The 22,339-nt window shown below is 32.6% G+C and overlaps 1 protein-coding gene across 1 annotated transcript; it reads right to left on the bottom strand.

The window, feature by feature from the left end:
- Positions 1-292: 292 nt before the first annotated feature.
- On the bottom strand, positions 293-21,753 carry LOC124361956. The gene is made up of 5 exons (XM_046816046.1): positions 21,576-21,753; positions 17,660-17,935; positions 13,600-13,701; positions 4,877-5,146; positions 293-1,475 (listed from the first exon to the last, which is right to left on the bottom strand). Exons 1-5 carry the CDS (start codon positions 21,717-21,719, stop codon positions 1,392-1,394), a joined length of 876 nt encoding a protein of 291 aa, XP_046672002.1. The 5' UTR covers positions 21,720-21,753; the 3' UTR covers positions 293-1,391.
- Positions 21,754-22,339: the final 586 nt, after the last annotated feature.

The following is a 22,339-nucleotide window of genomic DNA, read 5'->3' as shown; positions in this document are numbered from 1 at the left end:
ATGTTATGACTAAAAATATTATTACTGTTTATAAAATAATTTATAAACATATTATACTGGGAGAAACCAAACAAACAGATACCATCTTAGCCATGGCTAATCATTACAAAGTTACCATCATAATAGAGAAACTACGCAACATGCCTGAAATGAACCAAGTATTTTAGCTGGTAAGTGTATTTATTTTCTTACAAGCATCTCCAAAGTGGTAAATAAAGACTAAACATAATAAATACCTATACCAGGTTATTACCTGCAACATTGTTAATTCGTGAAAACAAAACAACACGAAAACAAAACAAAAGTTTATATTTACCTAAAGTGATCACAGCTCAAATATCACAACATTCTTGATATCACACCCTTAAGTAATGAGCATATTCACTGTTAATCTTTAACTTACTATAACAATATTAATTAATAACTCACTATTGAATGTGTATTATGTACAGTTAGTACCACATTTCATAAAGGCACTTTAAACAGACTATTCCTAAAGGCACTTGTAAATAAGTGCTGTGACCATTCATATTGCACATTACAGCATTTTTACTGATTATATATAAATGTATAAAGGATGTGTAAACTGTCTGTAGCCAATCCTCTAAATTGGGAAATACCCATTATTCTTTTTACTAATCGAAATAGAAATTGAAAACTTAACAATCTTGTTCAAAGTAATTTTTAACTGAGTGACTCCTAAAACGTTTATCCTATACAAAATAACTATTTTCTTATGAACTATTATGTTAAAGCTTATGAAATGTGGTTTTAAAACATTATATTCTAATAATAAAAACCTAAAATGACATATTGACATAAGTATGCATTAATGATTACCATGACACTCCCCAATGCAAGCGAGTGATTGTTATTGGCGGCTTATCTATAAACTCGGTGTTATCTATATACATTGTGCAAAGTTTATAGATTTTGCTATGATTTAAACAATATTAAAGTGTTTTCAGACATTTTACACACCCTGTATATACTCTTACATATAAATATTCCTTAAGTAGTAAGTTTTGTGTCACTGAAGACTACATTAACTGGGTTATTACTTTATACATATAACTTTACAGATACAATAGAAATAATGTTCAACCTCAGAACTAAATAATATTTAGGAAATCTGTCTAATTCATTAAATGACAAATTTACTATACAAAACATAACTATGTACACAAATGTTTATTAAGTAAGCATAGAAAACAAGGAATGAATTTAAAAATACACAATTTAACTTAAAATAATAAAAGTAAGGAACTTGAAAAACGTAGTGGGATGACTTTGTACCCATTAAACAATGAAAATAATGAAACACTTGTACTTACTATCCCTCTTAATGAGACTAACAATATTAACAGTAAGTAAAAAGCAGTAAAACACAATTAAAGCAAATCTATTTCAATAAGAGTATTTGGTGCCTTGCATTTGACATTGCCACAAACTTCCAATTCATACAGGAATATATTCTGAAACAAAATCATAAAAAACATAAACAAAGGTTAGGAATTGTGAAATGTGAGAAGTATTCTGTATGGAATTAATTTAAAATACGAGGGCCATCCGGAAAGTAGTACCAGTTTCCGCCGTGTGAGGCGCTGACGACGCGAGTAGCCGCCGGTCAAGGTCAGATCGCTTCAGTGGCTTGTCTGCCTTCTCTGTTACAAGTTCCGTGACGCTAGCATTGCCTGTGTTGTTTCTGTGGCAGTTCATAATGTTTAAAAAAATTGAAAACGCCGCCAGTTGTGAAGTGAGGGCTGTAATAAAATTTCTCAACGCAACAAACGTTCGACCTTGTGATATTCATCGCCAATTAAAGGAAGTGTATGGAGACAATGTGATGGAAGAGTCATCTGTTCGGTGCTGGTGTCGTAATTTCAACTTGGGGAGGGGGAACACACACGACGATGAGCGTTCAGGGAGACCATCTGTCATTACAGATCAACTGCTGAGGTCAGTAGACGAATTCGTGAGGAACGATCGGCGCGTCACAATTGATGACATCTGTGAACATTTCCCTAATGTTTCTCGAACATTGTTCATGAAATTGTCAAAGACCGTCTGTATTATTCAAAAATTTGTGCAAGGTGGGTCCCTCGCATGCTTACAGATGAGCACAAAACCAAGCGTATGGCTGCTGCATTCACATTTTTGGAACGTTATTCTGATGAAGCAGACACGTTCTTGAATCGCATAGTTACTGGTGATGAAACGTGGGTTTGTTATGCTTCACCTGAGAGTAAACGACAGTCAATGGAGTGGCATCATACTCATTCACCAAAGAAACCAAAAAAATTCAAGACTGTTCTGTCCACCAGGAAACTTATGGCAACCATTTTCTGGGATCGACGTGGTGTACTGCTTATTGATTTTATGGCCCGTGGAGACACTATTAACGCTAATGCATATTGTGAAACATTAAAGAAATTACAGCGGGCAATACAAAATCGACGGAGAGGTCTATTGTCTGATGGCGTCATTCTCCTCCATGACAATGCCAGGCCTCATGCAGCGGGGATAACACAACAACTTCTGCAGCAATTCAATTGGGAAATTTTCGACCATCCACCGTATAGCCCGGACTTGGCCCCTTCAGATTTTCATCTCTTTACAAAACTTAAAGAGTTTTTGGCGGGAAAAAGATTTTACAGCGATGAAGAACTTAAAGAAGACGTAACTACGTATTTCAATCGGCTGGCGGCGGAGGAATATGACGCTGGAATACAAAAACTCGTCACACGTTATGACAAATGCTTAAATTTGCTTGGAGATTATGTGGAGAAGTAGTTTAAGGTATGCTCTTTTCAATAAAAATGTTTAAATTTGTTAATATTTACTTCTGTGTCTTTATTTCACAAACGGGTACTACTTTCCGGATGGCCCTCGTATACGGATTGAGCAACAAGAACTTGCCTTTGGTATAGATAATTTAATTCATTATACAGTGCCATTTCACTAGCAATGGCAAGTTTGTTTATGACACAAATGAGATGTGGTGGATCTGTTACTATGATTCAGCAAGATGTTTTTCATTTTAAACCTTGGCCAGCATTCAGTTTCCATCCACAAGGCGATCCTTAGGTGGGTTCAAAACCTCGGAATGTTAGGAAGGAAGGAGGAGGAATTGCTTTGTTCAGAAGGAATTTTCTGGCATTTGAGGCATAACTGTATGTAACTTTTATAATGTAATTCTCATTTATAAATATTCTTTTATGAAGTCATAACTTGTGTCATTGACTAGTACAGATATTAGTTATTCTCATTATCAATACAATATTACTAATTTATACAACAGAACCAGTATTTAATCTCATGACTTAATCCTTAAAGGACATAAGAAAATTTGGCCTGGGTTAAAATTGGTGTGTATTTAGAGATAAAAAAATTCTGTATCAGCAAAAGTCGTCTCATAACATAAGACAATGTGTCAATAAAAAAGTAAGCACTGGTTTTCGATAGATTTTTAACTTGACACACAAATCAATTTTCTTCCCGACAGTTACAAAAGAATAAACTTACGCATTACTACAAATTTGCAGCATTTTCCTGAATTGTACACAAGAAATTAAAATAAGACAATACGGATATTCCTGTTTGCCGCGTTTACCACAATTCCGATGGTAGGAACACATTCATGTGCTGCAACTTAAGAGTCAATAATATTTAGGATATACATCTCAATTCCTAACTAAATCCATTACAACTGCAACAAAATTACACTGATAGTGGAGCTCATTCTCAGTTGCTCCATGGAACACATAATACAGTAGCAATAGCTGTAGCTGGTCAATCCATATTGCATAAATATAAGATTTTGGGATGATGATAATAAAGTGATGGTTATATTACCCATCTAATGTGATAGTAAAATACCCTTGATATAGAGGAAGAAAGAACTTGACTGAAAAAAGGTTATCCAGAGAACAACAATCACCACTACAGATTCTATTCAAACTGTATAAGGATGATCTAATATATAAATTGTATGGTATAATTGAAAGATTTTAGTTAATAAAGGGCCAGTCAGAGCATCATTGGTCTCATTGTAAGATTAATTATTACAGTTTTTATAAGATAAAATTTTGTATAAAATTGAATTTTTTTAATTATAAAAGCAATATACTAAAGTATACAATTAATTTCATATTATAAAATTATATTATTTATTATTGTCTATTCAGTTGTATTTTTATACTGTACTTGTGTCTTAACAATTTAGCATTTTATTTTCTAGGCATTTGAGGTTATTCTAGTACTATAAATTTAAAGATTTTGCCAAGGGGTGGTGGCGGCAATGTGGGAAACACATACGGATGGATGGATGTTGACTTATCTACTGACAGTACATTTATGACTAATTGTGTGGCTAGTGAAAGCTCAGATAGTATTGAGGAGAATGGTTTTTTTATTGCTCTTTTTATATTGGCAGCAAGGTGGTTGAGATGTTGTCATCTAGTAAACAGCTCACACAATCAAATTTTGAGTGCTGTCAATATAATGTTGGGGTTGCCACTTGCCCAAATTATTTATTCTCTCTGTAGCTTCTTGATTTGAAGTAATACTTGAACTGTTTTCATCACTCTTAAGTTGTTTCCGATAACTCGGGTTTTTGATAATTGAAATTTTAACCTATTGTAATGATCTTTTAATGCAGAAAGCAAGTAAGTACAGAAAAATCTGGGGTTGGTCTCCAGATAAAGATAAATAAAAAAGAAGAAATCAAAACATAACTAAATATTAACACACAATTAAACAGCCAATTAGAGAGATACCATGAAAAACAAAGATTTTGCTGTAAATGTTTTCCTATGCATTTTAAATTCTGATATCTTATGACTTGGAAATCAAATTTGAATGTTGATGCTCTTACCAGCGGATGTATAGGGCAGATTCGCTTGATGTTGCCGTAGACTCGGAAGCCACACATGCGACACCAGACTGTTCGCTTTGGTCGCTGACAGCAACATTCGTCGGCCTGGAACTGATAATCTTGAGGTAGCCGCAGACTTCCCATCTTATCACCCTCCTCAATCCGGGGCATCTCTTCTCCTTTCCTGTCCACGCTGGTGGGAATCCGTCTCTTTTTACTCATGCCTTTGTTCAGTAGTTTATCCAAGTTATACTTGTTCTTTGACTGATCCTACAAAATAAACAAAAAAACTTTAACTTTGTCATAAAACAGCACCGTCATATTAAGAAAATTAAGTACATAAATAATAACCTTAATGTTTAACACTTTTATATGATTTATAATTATCACAATTGATTGCCTATACAAAAATCGTTATTATAGAACTGCTGTTTTTATTAAATCCTTCACTTTTACCACATGGAAACCTTACCAGAGTACATACAATTACTGGAGACCATTGCTAGTAATGATCATCAAAACTGATGGTCTGGGCTTAAGGTTTAATTGATGGATCAAATGGTGACTAAATGAGTTTACAAATGTCATTTTAATGCATACAAATCTGTTCTTTGGGGTGTATTTTACAAAGGAGCTACACTCAAGTTCCTTTACTGAGTTTTTTTTATTACAAATAACTAAGAAGCTAATTGTGTCAAGTAGCTAAGTGGTCCTAGTTTTGCTTTAAGCGATAGAGAAATTTTAAATTTTGAAAAGATGTAAGGAGAACTACTACATGGTTTGCATAAAGAAAGTGAAAGAGCTCTAAAGGAAAGGGCAGTTTCAGTCACCTTCAAACCAAATCATGACCAGAATAATTAATCCCAGCAACCCTAAATTCCCTAACATACCCTTATTATGTAAAATAATGTAGGAAAGAAACACAAAATTGTTAAATGCTGCTGGGATTTTAAAGGATATGTTTTAATCCAACCTATATAAAAGTGAATATTTATATTTAATGTCTACCTTGGATCTTGAAGTCTACTACGAGGTAACATCAGTCACTACACACCGATAGGAGCAAAACTGCAGAGGTGCAACTGCCAATTTGTCAAAAATGTACACTTGTGTTGATAAGCTCACATAAATAGCTTATCAACACACTTATCTCATCAAGTACACTCAGATTCTTGAATTTCATCAAAAGGCAAAATAAAAAAGTGAAAATGACCCTCTTGTTTCAACAAAATAAATTATATCTAATCTGTCAAAACATTTTGAGAAAACAGGAAGAGTATTTATATGCCTAAACTGTTGTTAGACAGAGAATAAAGAATATAGTTTTCTCAGATAAAAAAATATAGATGCCATTAAAGAATTATTGAAAATCACTGTTATCAAAAACAGTGAGATTAATTACATTTAATATATTAAATAGATATGCCAAAATTACCAAGTGTATCGCTGGTTCTTTTTTAAATTTTAGAACACCACAGGACCAGTGCTAGCTATCATGCAAAACAATTTTTAGTACACCCCCAACCTTTTGTAATACAAAGTTACATTAAATGTCCATTGTGGCACATGCTATAGCAAGCAGTGTAATCAATCTTCAAACTTTAAACTACAAAAAAATCACATTTTCTTTCTTCATAGTTCATTATTTACAATAGAATTGGTCTGAAAATCAATATAGAACGGATGAAGCTAAAATAATACATAGGACAAACCGAACGTTCATACAAACTAAGATACAACAAAGGAACACCGCTCCAATGTAAAATTAAATAAACTTAGGTCTACTTTCACCCAACATCTACTGGATGAAAATCTCAACATGAATGAGATAGAAAATGCCATAGAAGTAATACATTTCTGTAACAAGGGCAGTTTATTATCAACATTAATTATGCAGTTTTTAAAAGTGACAACTGTATTAACTTGTTAAATGAAAAACTACAATACAAATCTAATATAATTTTCAACACCGTTATCAATAATGGAGAGGACAACACCTCAGTCAGAACAGCTGATCGGAACGAATACACCACACAAGGGACGTAACCAGCAGTGGTGTTATGTAATTCCAGTTGTACACATGTCGTTACCACACTGCAGCCTGTAATTTTATGTCAAAGCCATCCACCACCACAGCTAATGAGGTCTGACGATGAACGTTAACCTTCGAAACATAAGACTATATGAATTTGGATTGAATAGACAGTAGGATATAAAACCTATAAAACATATGGCGTGTGTCTTCTTTCTTTTTCGGCTGCTTTGAGTTGAAACAGGACTTGAGTGAGCTCTATTATTTAGTTAGTTTAATAGTGGAATTTAGTGTTGTAAGTGCTTAAAACATTTTTAATGTATTTTTAAAACTGTAAACTAATTTACTGAGTAATAGTTTACAAAAACTGTTAACTATAATTCAATAATTATTTCTAGACTGTTTTGATAACCTAAAAACTATAAAACAAGAAATTTGGTTTGTGAATTTTTAATTGTAATTTGTGGAAATTTCTGTTAGCAAAGCACATTTTATTAATAGGCTTGGTGCAAGGATATTAATTTTAATCGGTGTGCTAATAATAATAACAACAACAACTTATTTGTTTGGATGAAATAAAACCTGCTAAAGAGTTCTTGTTTATACTTGTTCTTGTGTAGCTGAAGGAAAACAGACTCTTATTTCCTGATTCTCTTATCAAGTGGTATAACTCAGTGGTTGAGTCTGTATTCAGTAAACCTGAGGACCACAGATCAAATCCAACTGGATGCGGTTAATTTTTGCTAGTCTAAGTAACAAATTATTATCAATAATCAATATTTTTATTTTTCATGTTTATTATTTATAAATTTTTTAAACTAATAAATTGCTTTTCTTATTTAGTAATTTAATTAAAAATTTTATATATTGATTATATTAATACAAAAATAGTAAAAATAAAAATTATTGTTATTTTATATTTATTCGTTTATTTTTTAACAAGATTAAAAATAAAGTATCAAAAATGCCTAAATATCCTTGTGAAAAATGTACAAGAAATGTTGGTAAATGTCATGCTGTATTATGTAAAGGAACCTGCTCAAAATGGTTTCATCTGAAGTATACAGACTTAAAACAAGAAGGGTTTAAACAAATTGAGAAACATAACACACTGTGGTTCTGTAATGAATGTAACTTAATTAACTTGAGCTACAAAGAAGACCAAGATGTTGAAAATATAAATGAGGACCTAACTTCAGAAATAGAAAACTTGAATAAAGTAGTTAAGACATTGAATGAAGAGCTTACATTTGCCAAGGAAGAAATTACATAATTAAGAAGTCATAATTCAAGATTATAAATTTTGGTCTTAGAAAAGGAAGAGAAGAACTTGTTATTTGAAAGAAAATTAAAGGCCTAATTGGACAAAATGAATGTAAATATAGGAAAAGAATGGCAGTCTGAAAGAAAAAGTTTGCCTCTCGTAAAGAATATTCAAACAACTTACAACACTCCAATAGCGACATCTGAAAAAGAACTTTTCTCAAATGTCGTAAGCAAGAACATCAGAAATTCTTCTAAAGGCAAAATGCATATAAAAAAGCAGCCATTAAGTACAGTTGCAACCTACAATTACTATGAAGTACTATATTCTGACACGGACGACTATGAAGACGAACTCCAGAATATTGATGCTGAGAATGTTCAAGTTAAAGAACAAAACATTGTTACAAAAAAGAAATTGCTACTTTGTTCAGACAGTCATGGAAGGGATATTGCTTGGAATATTAATAATATTCAAAACTCATTTGAGGCTATAGGTTATGTAAAACCTGGAGGAAAGAGTGAACAAGTCCTGAACATGATAATCTTCGAAAAAGAAAATTGTTCAAATGACGATGTACTTGTTCTCATGTGTGGAGTAAATGATGTTGCTAAAAACGAATCTAAAGTTGCCATTAATAACATTACAAAAGCTCTTGAAATGGCAAAATGTTACACATGTAATGTAGTTTTGGTGGACTTGCCTAATCAATGTGGCTGAGTGGTCGTGTGTTAATGAAGAGACAAGGAAAACCAATGAAATTCTGAAGAAGCTCTCTGAGAAGTATCCTAATGTGACACTGGTTGAAGCCAGTAAAGCAAATAAACACTTGCATACTAGACATGGTTTACACCTTAGTGTTAGTGTTTGTGGTAAAAGGTGGCTGGCTCATGAAATAATACAAGCAGTAAGAGACAATCCAGAAAAGGCGTCCCACATCATCTTTAAGTACTGAATCGCCAGTGCTGCAGTCAGCCCAAACAAACAAAGTCAACAACTCGGGAAATTCACCATTTCCAGTCCCAAGTCGCCACCCGCCCTCGCCACTGATGACAACACAGTAACCGACTTCATGGGATTTAATGTCTTTCATTTCAATATCCAGTCGATCAAAAATAAACTAGACATGTTAAATATTTGGATAAATAAACTTAATATAACTATCGACATAATAACAATTAATGAACATTGGCTTGTTGAGGAGGAATTACTTTTATATCCTCCACTAGGTTTTAATTTAGCCAGTAGTTATTGCAGAAAACCTCCCCTTATAAGAGGAGGAAGCAGTGTATATGCCAGGGTAGGGATGGAATTTCAGATAATTAGCTTGGAAAATTATTGTCTTTCTCTTATATTTGAAGCTTCAGCAATTTTACTAAAAAAAGAAAATTTCTTAATTGTAACTATTTATCGCACACCTGATTCTGATGTTAAGATTTTCTTCTGTTTACTAGATACACTTTTACAATTTTTATCAAAAACATACAAAGAAACCATAGTTTTGTCAGGAGATTTTAACATAAATATAATTAAAAAATCATTTGAAAAGGAGTCCTTTCTTAATTTATTACGCACTTACAATATATAATGCTTGAACCTGGAAAAAAAGAGGAGGAGCCTGTTTAGACAACATTATCACTATATAAATACAGGAAAATTTAAATGTAAAGTAGTAGAACCTCACCTGTCTGACCAAGCTGGCATCTTAGCTAGCTTATATAAATCTAATCTGACAAACATACAATGTGCCTGTAAAAACGAATAACATGTACAAAACAATAAGAGTGATGATGCCTATCACCATTGATAGTTTTAAAAAACTATTTCTTGAAGTAGATTGGACTAGGCTTCAGTTTTTTTATACAGTTGACGAGGCATTTTCTTATTTTATTAATTTATTGACTAGTTTATATGAAGAAACATGTTATTTAAAAGAAGTTATAGTTAAAAATCCAAAAAGACCAAATATTCAATAGTTTACGCCAAAACTTAAGAATTTTAGAAGCTTTGTTTTAGTTTGTTATGACAATGTAAAAAATAGTAAAGGTACATGAAGAGACTGTTGGCTAAATCAGTGTACAAGGAAGCTAGAAAACGGTATAAAACCTTGATAAAGGAAGAAAAGTTATTGGCAAATGAAGATTACATTAAGAGGTCCAAAAATAAATGTAAAGCCGCATGGAATATTATCAAAGCTGAAAAAAGCGCAGAATCACAATCTCATGAGTCTCATACTAATTTTTAAGGTTTTTAATGATTATTTTATAAATGTAGCACTAGATATGAATAAAACTCAAATACCTGCTGATTTTAGTGTAGCTCTTAACTTAGTAAATAATTATGTAAATAGTTGTACACCAAGAAATACGTTATATTGGAAAGTAATTGTTGTTGAAGATGTCCTAAAGTGTGCTTCTGAATTAAATCTATCGGGTAGTGAAGATTACTATGGTTTTTCGAATAAGATTACTAAACAGATTATCAGTGTCATAGCTGAACCACTAACTTATCTATTTAATCAAATGTTAATTGAAGGCACATTTCCTCAATGTTTAAAAATAGCAAAAGTAGTTCCTATCTATCTATAAGAAGGGTGATAAAACAAACCCTTCCAGTTATCGTCCCATATCTTTAATACCTATTTTTAGCAAAATATTTGAATACTGTATCAAAAACCAATTACAAAACTTGTTCATGCTAAATGGTCTCTTATATAAAGAGCAGTTTGGGTTTTTACCAGGACTGAATACTACAAAAGCTGTAGAAACTCTAGTTGGTAATGTTATTCATAATTTTGAATATAAAACAACATCATCTGCAACCTAAATTGATTTGTCTAAAGCCTTCGACAGCATACCTCATGAGTTACTTATAAGTAAACTTTATTGCTATGGTGTGCAAGGTAGTGAGTTGAATTTGTTGGTATCTTATTTGAAAAATAGAAAACAAATGGTTGCTCAGGGTTCTAATTCGTCTCTCATAAAAACCATTCAAATTGGTGTGCCACAAGGCTCAGTTTTAGGTTCTTTTTTATTTATCGTTGCAGTTAATGATTTTCCTTTCAATTTACCATGTATGTCAGTTTTGTTTGCTGATGATACCACTCTTCTTAATCACCACAGTACACTTAATGGTTTAATTAAACAACAAGAAAATGTAATGAAGGTAGCAACTGAGTGGTTTCAGGCTAACAGGCTTGTTGTAAACAATAGCAAAACAGAAAATATATTTTTTTAATGGACAATGTAATTTACAAATGTTTTAAGCCTGTTAAACTATTAGGAACCTTTTTAGACAGTAGACTAAGCTGGGAAAGCCATATAGAAAGTCTTTGTACTAAATTGGCGAGAGTAATTTTCCTCCTGCGCAAATTGAAACTCTGCATCACCGAAGAAATGCTAATAACCTCCTACTATGCCTTTTTCCACTCCCACTTAGTCTATGGAATTACTGTATGGGGAAATAGTTGCCATTCAAATAAAGTGTTTGTCTGGCATAAAAAAAGCAATAAGAATTATAAAAAATCTTAATGAAAGGGAATCTTGCCTGCAAGCTTTTAGGGACTTAAATATCATGACGTTGCCCTGTTTATATATATATATATATATATATATATATATATATATATATATATATAATATATATTATTGTTTACTGGATGTGAAAGAAAATCTGCACAATTATACTGTTAGAGAAACCATACATACTTATAAAACTAGAAAAAGTACATGTTAGAGCTGCCAAGGACCAGGCTTGAAAAAACAAAAGGTAGTCATATCTATATGAAAATAAAATTATTTAATAAATTACCAAAAGGAGGATGGATTGTAAATATAAATAGGTTTAAAGGAGTTGTAAGCAAATGGCTTAAAGAAAAGGCATTTTACTCTGTGAATGAATATTTGGCCTGTGATATTAGTTCCTTAAGTTTATAATTTTGTCTAGTCAAGTGTTAAGTTTTAACTTTTGTTTTATAGTTTGTAGATTTTATGTTTTAACCACCTGATTTACATATTTTAAATATTTATGTTGTTAAATTTTTCATTGAGTTTTAATTGTATATGTTATTTGTATTTCTTGTTCAATCTGTGTTTTTTATAAAATAATTTACAATTATTTATACACTAGAAGACAAAATAAAGCTGGCAGAAGAAATCACAGGAGAGCTTAAAGGAAAAATCAGCATGTTGGAAAAAGAAATGGAATTTATAAAAACGAAGCTAAAATGTGAATGTAAACTTAGAGAAGACATCATTCAACAATCTATTTTTCAATTGTGTTACAGCAGTGTGCGATCAACTTTTGTGTGCGGTTTGGGAAGAATACAACGGAAACTTATCAAATGCTTCAAGAAGCCTTTGAGAAGGAATGCATTTCGAGATCTCAATGCGGAAGTGGCACACTCACTCTTCTCTCAAACAAAAAAAAAGCATGCAAGAGCAAAACTTGCTTCAAAACAATGCTGATTGTCTTCTTTAACATCCGAGGAATCGTCCATTTTGAGTTTACCACAAGGACAAACTGTCAACGCAGCCTTTTAGCTGGAGGTGCTTAAGAGACTGAAATACCAGGTAGCGCGTGTCAGGCCTACTTAAAAAAAGTCTTCAAACTCCACCACAACAATGTCCCCAGCCACATGGCCTTCATCATTACCAACCACATGACCCAGAACAAGACCTCCACGGTGCCCCAACTTCCTTACAGCCCTGACTTGGCTCTGCGTGCCTTTTTTTTGTTCCCTCAACTGAAGAGAGAGCTCAAGGAAAAGCACTGACTTGTCGGTGGAGAACATCCAAGCTCATGTTGATGTAGGAGGAGACTACTGTATTTTTTAAAAGTTTAACCATTTGTACCAATCAGATAAATAAATTTATTTTTCTTAGAAGAGCTGCATTACTTTCATAATGCATCCTGAATATACATTTTAGTGAGTGATACTTTCTTTTTATTAAAATTGTATTACCATTTTGTCTACAAATTTATTATTTTTTAATATTTAAGAAAATAAAAATTAGTATTATATATATATATATATATATATATATATATATATATATATATATATATATATATATATATAAATATATATATACATTTTAACAAAATATTTTTAAGGCTGGTTGATTACACTTATTATAGGCTGGTTATTAAGATTTATACACAGAGTAGCATATCAGACGGTATAAAGCCACAAATAAATAAATACCGGTATAATTTATTTACTCTTATTGTACATGATTATGAGATTTATTTTTATGTATCATTTAATGTTGTATTTGTGCTTTTCAGCACTTATAGCTCAATATTATAATATAAGAAAAATGAAAGAATAATTATAAAGAGAGGGAACTAAAGTTTAATAATAATAAACTCAATATGATAAAAAAAATATAAATAATTTATATAACAAACTATTAGCCTACTTACACTGTTTATTTGCAAGTTGCAGAGTTCGTCCTCCAATTCTGAATCCATATATCCAGCTCTATCTGTAGGATTATTGCGATTCTCTGACCTCAGTTGCGACTCCTGCACAATGTAAAACCTCATGACAGTATTATCTCACCAACAAATGACAAAGTATCTCCTCCAATTTCCATTCCTTATTTATGTTTAGGTTGTAGAATTGTGGAGATGATATAAACTAGGTAAAACAACACCTACACAGTTAGAATAGAACATTCTGAACGGAACATTATAATACTGCTGCCGATTATAAACCTGTGGAACTGCTCTGAAATTAGTAATCTCATATAAATACAAGGTTCTCATCTACTAGTGATTTTATCTCAAATTGCAGAATGATGGAGCTATTTTGAGCTCCATCATGATTCCTGTACACATTCACCTCAGACCAATACAGTGGAACCTCGATAAGTCGGATTAATCGGGACCGCGGCCGATCCGGGTTAACGTAAATCCGGGTTAGCCGGAGAATTAGGTAAAAATTAATAAAATACGGTATACTTACAGATAAACTCCATTATAATTGTAAAAACATCAAACATATGCACATTTAATTATTATTAATCCTCACAGTACATAACTGTTCATTTCCTGGTAAAAAAACTCAGTCAGCTTTGGTTGTGCCAATGTCGTCTGCAGCTTACGTGCTGTGCGATCCCGCAGTCTCTTCAACATGAGCAATTCAGCCGGCGATGTTTCTGCCTGCCGCTCGAAATAAACCATTAGTTCCCCGAAATAAACCATTAGTTCGTTTAGTTTGGTCACTGCATCTCCATGACTCTTCAATGTCCCCGTCTGCCTCCTCAGCGCCTGATTCATTAGCATCAGGTAAAAACGACGCGATCACTTCCTCGTCAGTAAGTGGCTCATAGCCTCCGTTATTGTCTGCCCCTAACCACAGAGTAATGTCATTTTCATCGACTTCAGAGAGGATTTGGGGAAATACGCGTCTGTTATTGTTTCCGAGAATCCGGGACAATGACCGCCACTCGGCCGCCGTGTGCCATGAGTCACACACTTACTGTCGTACAGTCCCATCACTGATGCAACATCGATTCACGGATACTATACCACTCAAAAATATTACGTTTTTATTATTGAAAATGTTTGTCTGATTTTTCATTTTTTAATTGAAAATCGGTTCGGGTTAGCCGGACTTCCGGATTAACGGGGGCCGACTTATCGGGGTTGTACTGTATTAGTTCAAACAAACTGTAAATATCTTCACCCAGTTCAAAGTCTAATGATTGTATGAAAATGTAACTGCTGTGAAATCCTTCACTCGGCAATTTCACATTTTTCAATAATATTATCTTCTACAACTAACAAAACTCCTGGACTAATAAATATTTCTATGTACTAACTCTATTTGTCAATTATGGATGTGCTCAAAGATCCACTTTCACTCCTTCACAGTTTTAAATCATAGAATAATTGTGTCTCCAACAAATAATAGAGCTTCAATTTTATTTCACATTGCTACATTCTAATTCTGGGTATAAAATTTTGGAGCTAAACTGAGATCAGTTGTACTTTATGCAAAATTGTAAATTCTTAGCAAAATTAACAAATAATAAAACTCTTATTTCAAATCTCGGATTACTAATACAACAATAAAGCTGCTATTTTAACTCATATTCTTATATTTTATCTCTGCTCCAGACTCGAGGAGTTACTGTTGAGAAACTACTTCACTCATGTACAATTTTAAATTTAAGGACAGTAGTATTTCCTATAAATAATAAAGTACTATTGTAATTATTATTTCTACATTCTATTTCTGATCATACAAATATGAAGCTACTCTAAAATATATTGATAATCCTGGAAAGTTTTTGATCTCAGAATATATCTCTAACAAACACCAATGGTTCTAATTTTTTCTTACATTCTGGCACTGGTTGTAAAATTAACAAACTGCCTGGGAATCGTTAATAATCTTTATTACAATTTCTTTGAGAAATGTACATGTGCCAAAATCCTAGTCTGATACAAAGTCAAGTTGTGTTCGTTTATCTTCTCCAGTTAAAAATTCCTCCAGCCATCTCGTCAGTACCGTCTTCAGCTTCTTCCTAGACTACAAAAAGTAGTGCAATCTGAGTGAAGAGGTACTCTCATTGTCTCATCAGGTGCACAATTAAGTGCACTACGATGACAATCCCAAAACACGGTTGAGCAACCGAGCCATGCTGTGTCTGATGCTCTGATGTCGAAATGATGCAGGGGGGGGGGTTTGTTTTGAGCTTCTTAGTTCTTCGTCGCTGACTGTTTTTGTTTGGATCCATTCAGACGAACATGACTTCAGTTTTTAGGAGTCAAGTCTGACAAAGCACCAGATTTCAAATGCTGCACATAAGATGAAGGTGAACTGGAGCTAAACTCAACATTCGCATTGAATCAACCCTTCCCACCATGGCTGCGTTATATGTAAGAGTTATTCTCTTACATAAATAGCGACACCTCCCTTTTTTGTGGTCTTCTCGCCAGAAGTTTGTTTTTAACCCTCCAGATGCTAACGTCGTGCAGCAGATGTTAGCACTGGAAAGGGGTACGCTGACATCGCGAAGCGCGATTTCACGTAAGCCATCTCCTTAAAACATGCTAGTGGCTAGAAGAAATGTGGAACTCATTATACTCTATAGAGTATGTCTTTGTTCAAAGATTGCCGCTATAAGAGAGCTGTTTCTAAGCGTATGTCCTTTCCAAGTCATACTGATCAGTCGTTCCGTTTATTGTTGTTTTGTCTTTAAATCATTGTCAGGCAAAAAATCTGCATGGATCTACATTATATATAAAAAACTAATTAAAAAAGCAAAACATTGTGAATTAAAAAAATAATGTAAAGCTGAAAAAGTATAGTTTTGAATAATTAGAAAAAAGGAGAAGAAATAATAACACAAAGGTAATATTGATTCTGAGACTTTTAATAACTATTTTATGGATTCAGTTTCCGATATAATGAATAACCACAATGACAATGACTTTGTTCTTGAGTATTTAGATAGCTATGCAAGTAATAAGGATATAATGAGTAATGTTTTAAATAAATACAATTTTATGAATGATGTACAATGTTGTACATTTAGGTGTATTTAGGTTTTCTAGAAGTGATGATTACTGTGAGTTTTCTAATCCAATTATGAAAGATGTATACATAATATTAGACCTAGTAAGTTATGTATTCTATAAGATGCTAGAACAAAATTATTTTCCAAGCATTATAAATATCAAAGTGGCACAAAGAACAATTGCATAGTTTTTGTTACAATCTTTCATGACCTAACCAATAAGCAACTTTTAAATAAAGATAAAAACATAAAGAACATCAAACATATAGTAATAAACATAACCTATTACTCTGTTAATAAGTTATTTTCCTGATATTAATTTTTTTATAAATTGATATTATTGAGTTTTGCCTTCAAATAGATGTATTTCCTTTAAAACTTATGATTTATTTTAAATATTTTGAACAAGATTACGATTACAAACTAATACTAATAGCTTGATTGATTGGTTTTATTCAAATTTGAATGTGGTAAAAAAGGTTATTCTAATCATGGAAATTAATTATTTCTACTACTTCAATTGAAACAGGAAGATTTTATTTTATCTCAAGTGTAATTTATAATGAGTACTTGAGATTTTTCAGTTGATTTTTAAAGCTCCGTCCCCATTAGCATTCAGTACAAAAACTGCCTTCAATGCAACCTCAAAACAAAATAATAATTACCTGCAGAAGTTAAGTCCTAACAGTTTTAGACTAATAGCTTTAAAAGTACCACAAACCTTAAAAATGCTATATAACAAGAGTTTATCATACATATTTTGCTTAGATTATGACCTGGAATGTAGTAAGAAAAGCTCACAACAGTGAAAACTATCTTAGGTTTAATAACAAAGGAATAAGTAAAAGTATGATGCCTTTAGAAAGGAATATTATTTAATGATTCAAATTTGCCACCTTACTTTTGCCCATAACTTTCTACGTATAAACAATGAAAGAAATAATGTATCTTACCTTATGATTGATGTTTATTTTTTCAATTCGTTGCTCCATCAGACTTTTTTTGGGAACATTTGATGATGGAGGAGACTTTCTTTTCACCACTGGATACGGCTTTCTATTTACAATAGGAGATGGCTTTCTATTCACCACGTGAGTTGAATTTCTATTCACCCAAGAAGATGTATCTCCATTCATCATAGGAAATGGGATTCTATCCACCACTGGAGTTCGTGTAGCATGATTTCCTCTTCTAACGTTTGACGTGAATATGGGTTCATTAGTTGCATCCTTGAATTACAAACAGAAACACTGTTAATTGGAGACTAATTATTGTAATTTGTACATAAAATCTTTCCCTCTAATTTAAAATACAGTTATTTCAATTTGGTTAGTTCTAATTTTGTTGAATTCAGATTGCATCTAGGCTACAATATTGAGAAGAATGAAAATCATCTTGGAATGGAAAGAACTGTTACTTCTTATGGGAGAATTGCTTTTAGCCTCACCAATGGTGGTACAATCAGATATTTCAAATTCCTTGAATACAATATACTATAAATAGTGAATTCTGATAGTTATCTTATGATGTATGAGACAGCAAGTTTACAATTAGATGTTAGACTGTATGCAGTGCTTGTGAATATTATGCAGATCTTACTTACTTTTATTGTATGTTTTCAGTTTAAAACAATAAAAACTTACTTAACCATTGTCATACATGTATATTAAACTTAAAACATAGCAGAAAATCAATGGAGTGACCAGAACAACAATCCCCACCACTAACTATCTTGAGGTGTGCCCCAAGGCTATGTTCTGGAGCCTGTACTATTTATTGACCTACCGAACTACATTGACACATACTGCTATCCAATCATGTATGCTGATGACACTGTTTTGACCTCTTAGTAAATCAAATGGCCGTCTTGAAATCAAAATATATGACCCATCAATACTGTACGGAGAATAACCATGCTTTTAATGAATTGAGGACACAACACATTTTCCTTAGAAGAAACAAGGAGTAATAATCCCAAATGACTGTAAAATCTCTCACATTATAAAGCACGTGGTTGTAACACTGGATGATTGTCTCTCTTGGAATAGCGAAATAAACACTTTGTTTAATCAGCTTAGCAATACACTCTTTGCTTTGAAAAGAATCAAATCCATCAGAATCTCTGAAGCCAGCTCAGGACAGTTGTAGAAAAACTTACACAAATCTAAATATCCGTACTGTACCATTTACGTATTTAAAGTCATGAAGTAAACTGTCAATCTCAACTTTATGGCCAATCTACCAGCTCACAGGATTGCATTATTTGCCAAGAAACTATCATATACTGAAGCAAAACTGTTTAACGCTATCTCAATTGAACTCAAACAAATTAATGAAAGGAATCTCAAAAGAAGACTGCATTACTGGTTCATGGAAAAATATGTCTACACAATCAACAGGTTCCTGGATTTGAAAATGAAGAATAACATATTTCATTATTTATAATTTATTTTGTGAATGACACCTGTTCTGAATTTGATGTTTATGAATAAAGTTTTCTGTATTCTAATCTAATAATATATTGGTCTTGAGGAAAAGGAACAAAAAGTAACTAATCTAACTACACATACTTCAACATACATAACCGAAGACCCAGATTAACCCTACCTAAGCCCTTTGTTATAGGGTGGTTGAGCCTCTGGTAGGATACATTGGAGCAAATGCGTTACAGTCCGGTAATAAGGTTAGTTAAGTTTTTGTTATTTTTGACCAATATATTTGCTCTCGATAGGATATGTTTAAGATACAGGTATGACAATTTAAGATATGGGTTTGTTAGGTAAACAAGCCATTCTCGACATGATACAGTAACACTGCTATAAATTCTTTTGCATCAACAGGTTGGCTGACTGACCACTGCCGCCTGAGATAATGTAAGCCAACACTTAACAACACAACAATACATTAAATAATTGTTATTCTTGTTCATTAGCCCATATATATGTTACATTAATTTCCCTACCGAAAAACATACAGAAAGGAAGTGTGGTCGGTATAATGCATAAGTACCCTGTGTGCATTAGAAAGCTCCTAATTGGTAATCAATACATATTTTCACCACCTGAGACATGTAAGAAATATTATGATACAAAAGTTGGGATTATGATCAGACAAAGATGCCCACGTGTGACATGTATGAAAAAAGACTTTACATCAACAATCCAGTAATCAAAGGCTTTTCAATGTCATGAGACCCCTGACGTATGCGAGTCTTTAAAATGACTGTCATGCTAAAGTTGAGTAAAGGCTTTCAATAGCATGCTTCCCAAATCGCAAGCTCTAGGGTTATAAGACTGCCATGCTAACAAACTGTCCAACAGGAGATAAGGAGGGAAATTTGAAGGGACGTTATTATCTCTGGATCGAAAAACAATTACACATAACTGATTTAAGGAATGTTTTGTACTGCATCCAGTTTTTCCTGCATAGGTAAAATCCAGTTATAATCCTACTGGGAATAAGTATACTTAAAGATAACAACATATAGATAAAGCTAATTAGATTCACTAGATCAGTTACACAAAGTTTGGGTTCTTTCGATACTTTACGAGACAGTACAAATTGGAAAATATTTGGATCTTGGCTACAAAGCACATCAGAAATTCAAAATCATTCACGATTGGGTTTAAGTGCAATTTTGGGTAACAAGAACAAAAAGCACACTATATATGTTTCCCCATATATGTTTTGGATAAAGTATCGATAGTGCTTTTTAGGACACACTTCCAAACTAGTCTGAAATAATCCTTGTAAACTCAGATATTAACCCTTTGAGGACCATGACAAAATTCTTATTTTTACATATTACCAAATTTTGTTTCATCAAGTTTCTTTGGGTATAAGCGATAGATCCCATTCTCAAAATGAACAAGATGTAGATACTTACAAAATAATCCATATGAGTTATTAAAACATCTCACGTTGTATCTTTATTATGTTTTACTAAAATGTTTTTAAGTAAATTGTCAATTGACAATTTAGTTCGAGACATTTCATAACTCTAGAGCCTGCAATTTGGGAGGCATGCTATTGAAAGCCTTTGTTTCTAAGGAGTGAATAACCAAAAACATTTATATTGTTATTAGCTTCTGTTTGTTTCATTGTAGCAAACTAGACATATTTTATCACATGAATATACATTTTTTTGAACTTCTCTTGAAGAATCATAATTATGGACATCTGAATTGGACACAACTAAAAGAATTATAAAAAAAAACAAGTTATTGTGCATTTAAAATAATAATGTTTTTATAAAACATAGTGTAACTGTTGTTACTAAAAATACAGAGATGAGGATTATGGTGAGAAGTAAATACACAATTCCACGTGGAGGAGAATCACAAGATACAGTAAATATATAAAAGTCAATACACAGTTAGTTGTTATCCCACCACGTTGTCAGCTGTCTGTGCTCCATCAACTGACTAACTCATAATAAACATGCTTGTTTATTCCCGTTTCATGGTAGAAAAGAAAACAGAATTATCAGATCATACTTGACATTTAAACAAATTTTCCAAAGATATGAAACATAAATATTGATACAAAACTGCACATTTGTAATAAAAAACATGATTGGCTATTTCTCCCCGAAATCCTTTTCAACAGAACATCATTGAAACATACATTGTCTTTTGTGCTCAAAGGGCTAACTCAACTTTTACATATTTGGGAGTAAAAAAAATGAATACAACTTTTACAGTTCATAGTTATTTTTAATTAAAACATGTTCGTCTTTTGAAAAATTTGAAAATTGTCACCATCAAAGCACAAACATGTAAAGTATACATGCCATATATTATTAAATAGAATAAAAACATACTTGAATGGGGTTTAAAATTAAAATTTCTTGAATCTGAAACAACTTACAGTGGTCAGTGAGATGTTGGGTAATCTTACAGATCCAATTGCAGTCATGTAGTTCTTTCTTGGCGATCCAAACTGAGCAAATCTGTTGTTAAAGCTCTGATCTTCATCTAGCTCTTCAAGAATATCAGTTGCGGATCTAAACATCTTTGATGCTATATTAACAAAAAAATATACTATGAAATTTCTTTTAGCAACATTTGTCAGTGGTCTCATTGCTTAATTAACACGTTCGCTGCTGGCGGTAACTTGGTTACCACAGAGCCTTTGTTCTGAAATGAGGTCAGTATGCGGCCAGCACTTGAGCTATCACAATGATGTATTTCTCGCTCCTTGGTAGGTACTTTCCCCGCATTTTTATGCACTTCGTTTTCAAATTAGACTTTTTCATTATTTTTAAAGTTTTTATGTAGTAAGTGATTGCGCAACACAATGCATCTTCCCCCGCGACCAAGTGGTGTACAATAACCAAGTTCTAAGCGTGTAACAGATCCAGTATTGAGTTCAAACGATGAGAATGACAACATGGACGATGTGGAGTACCAGACGGACTCAGAAGTTGTGGATCCTGATTACGAGACCAACCCACGCAAATGGGGCGCTCACAACCGGATTGGAATACATTTATATAAACTTATGTACTACAATATTTTTTGTATCGTTTCAAGTAAACATTTAAATATATTTTGTTATAATTACTCACCTCATATTTGAAAATAATAACTGAATTTGAGTGAGTTAGCGGAGATTTATATAAACTTTTTCAC

This window comes from Homalodisca vitripennis, chromosome 5 (genome assembly GCF_021130785.1).
Source record: "Homalodisca vitripennis isolate AUS2020 chromosome 5, UT_GWSS_2.1, whole genome shotgun sequence".
NCBI lineage: Eukaryota > Metazoa > Arthropoda > Insecta > Hemiptera > Cicadellidae > Homalodisca > Homalodisca vitripennis.
The sequence above is the reverse complement of the archived record's forward strand: the minus strand, read 5'-3'. Positions and strand labels throughout refer to the sequence as shown.

What these genes read in the sequence shown, in the direction of transcription:
- LOC124361956 (XM_046816046.1), bottom strand. Translation starts at nt 21,719, where the DNA reads ATGTTTAGATCCGCAACTGATATTCTTGAAGAGCTAGATGAAGATCAG. An exon ending in AAATAAACATCAATCATAAG is followed by an intron (nt 13,702 to 17,659) that starts GTAAGATACATT and finishes TACATTGTGCAG; the next exon opens with GAGTCGCAACTGAGGTCAGA. An exon ending in TCTGCCCTATACATCCGCTG is followed by an intron (nt 1,476 to 4,876) that starts GTAAGAGCATCA and finishes ATTTTGTTTCAG; the next exon opens with AATATATTCCTGTATGAATT.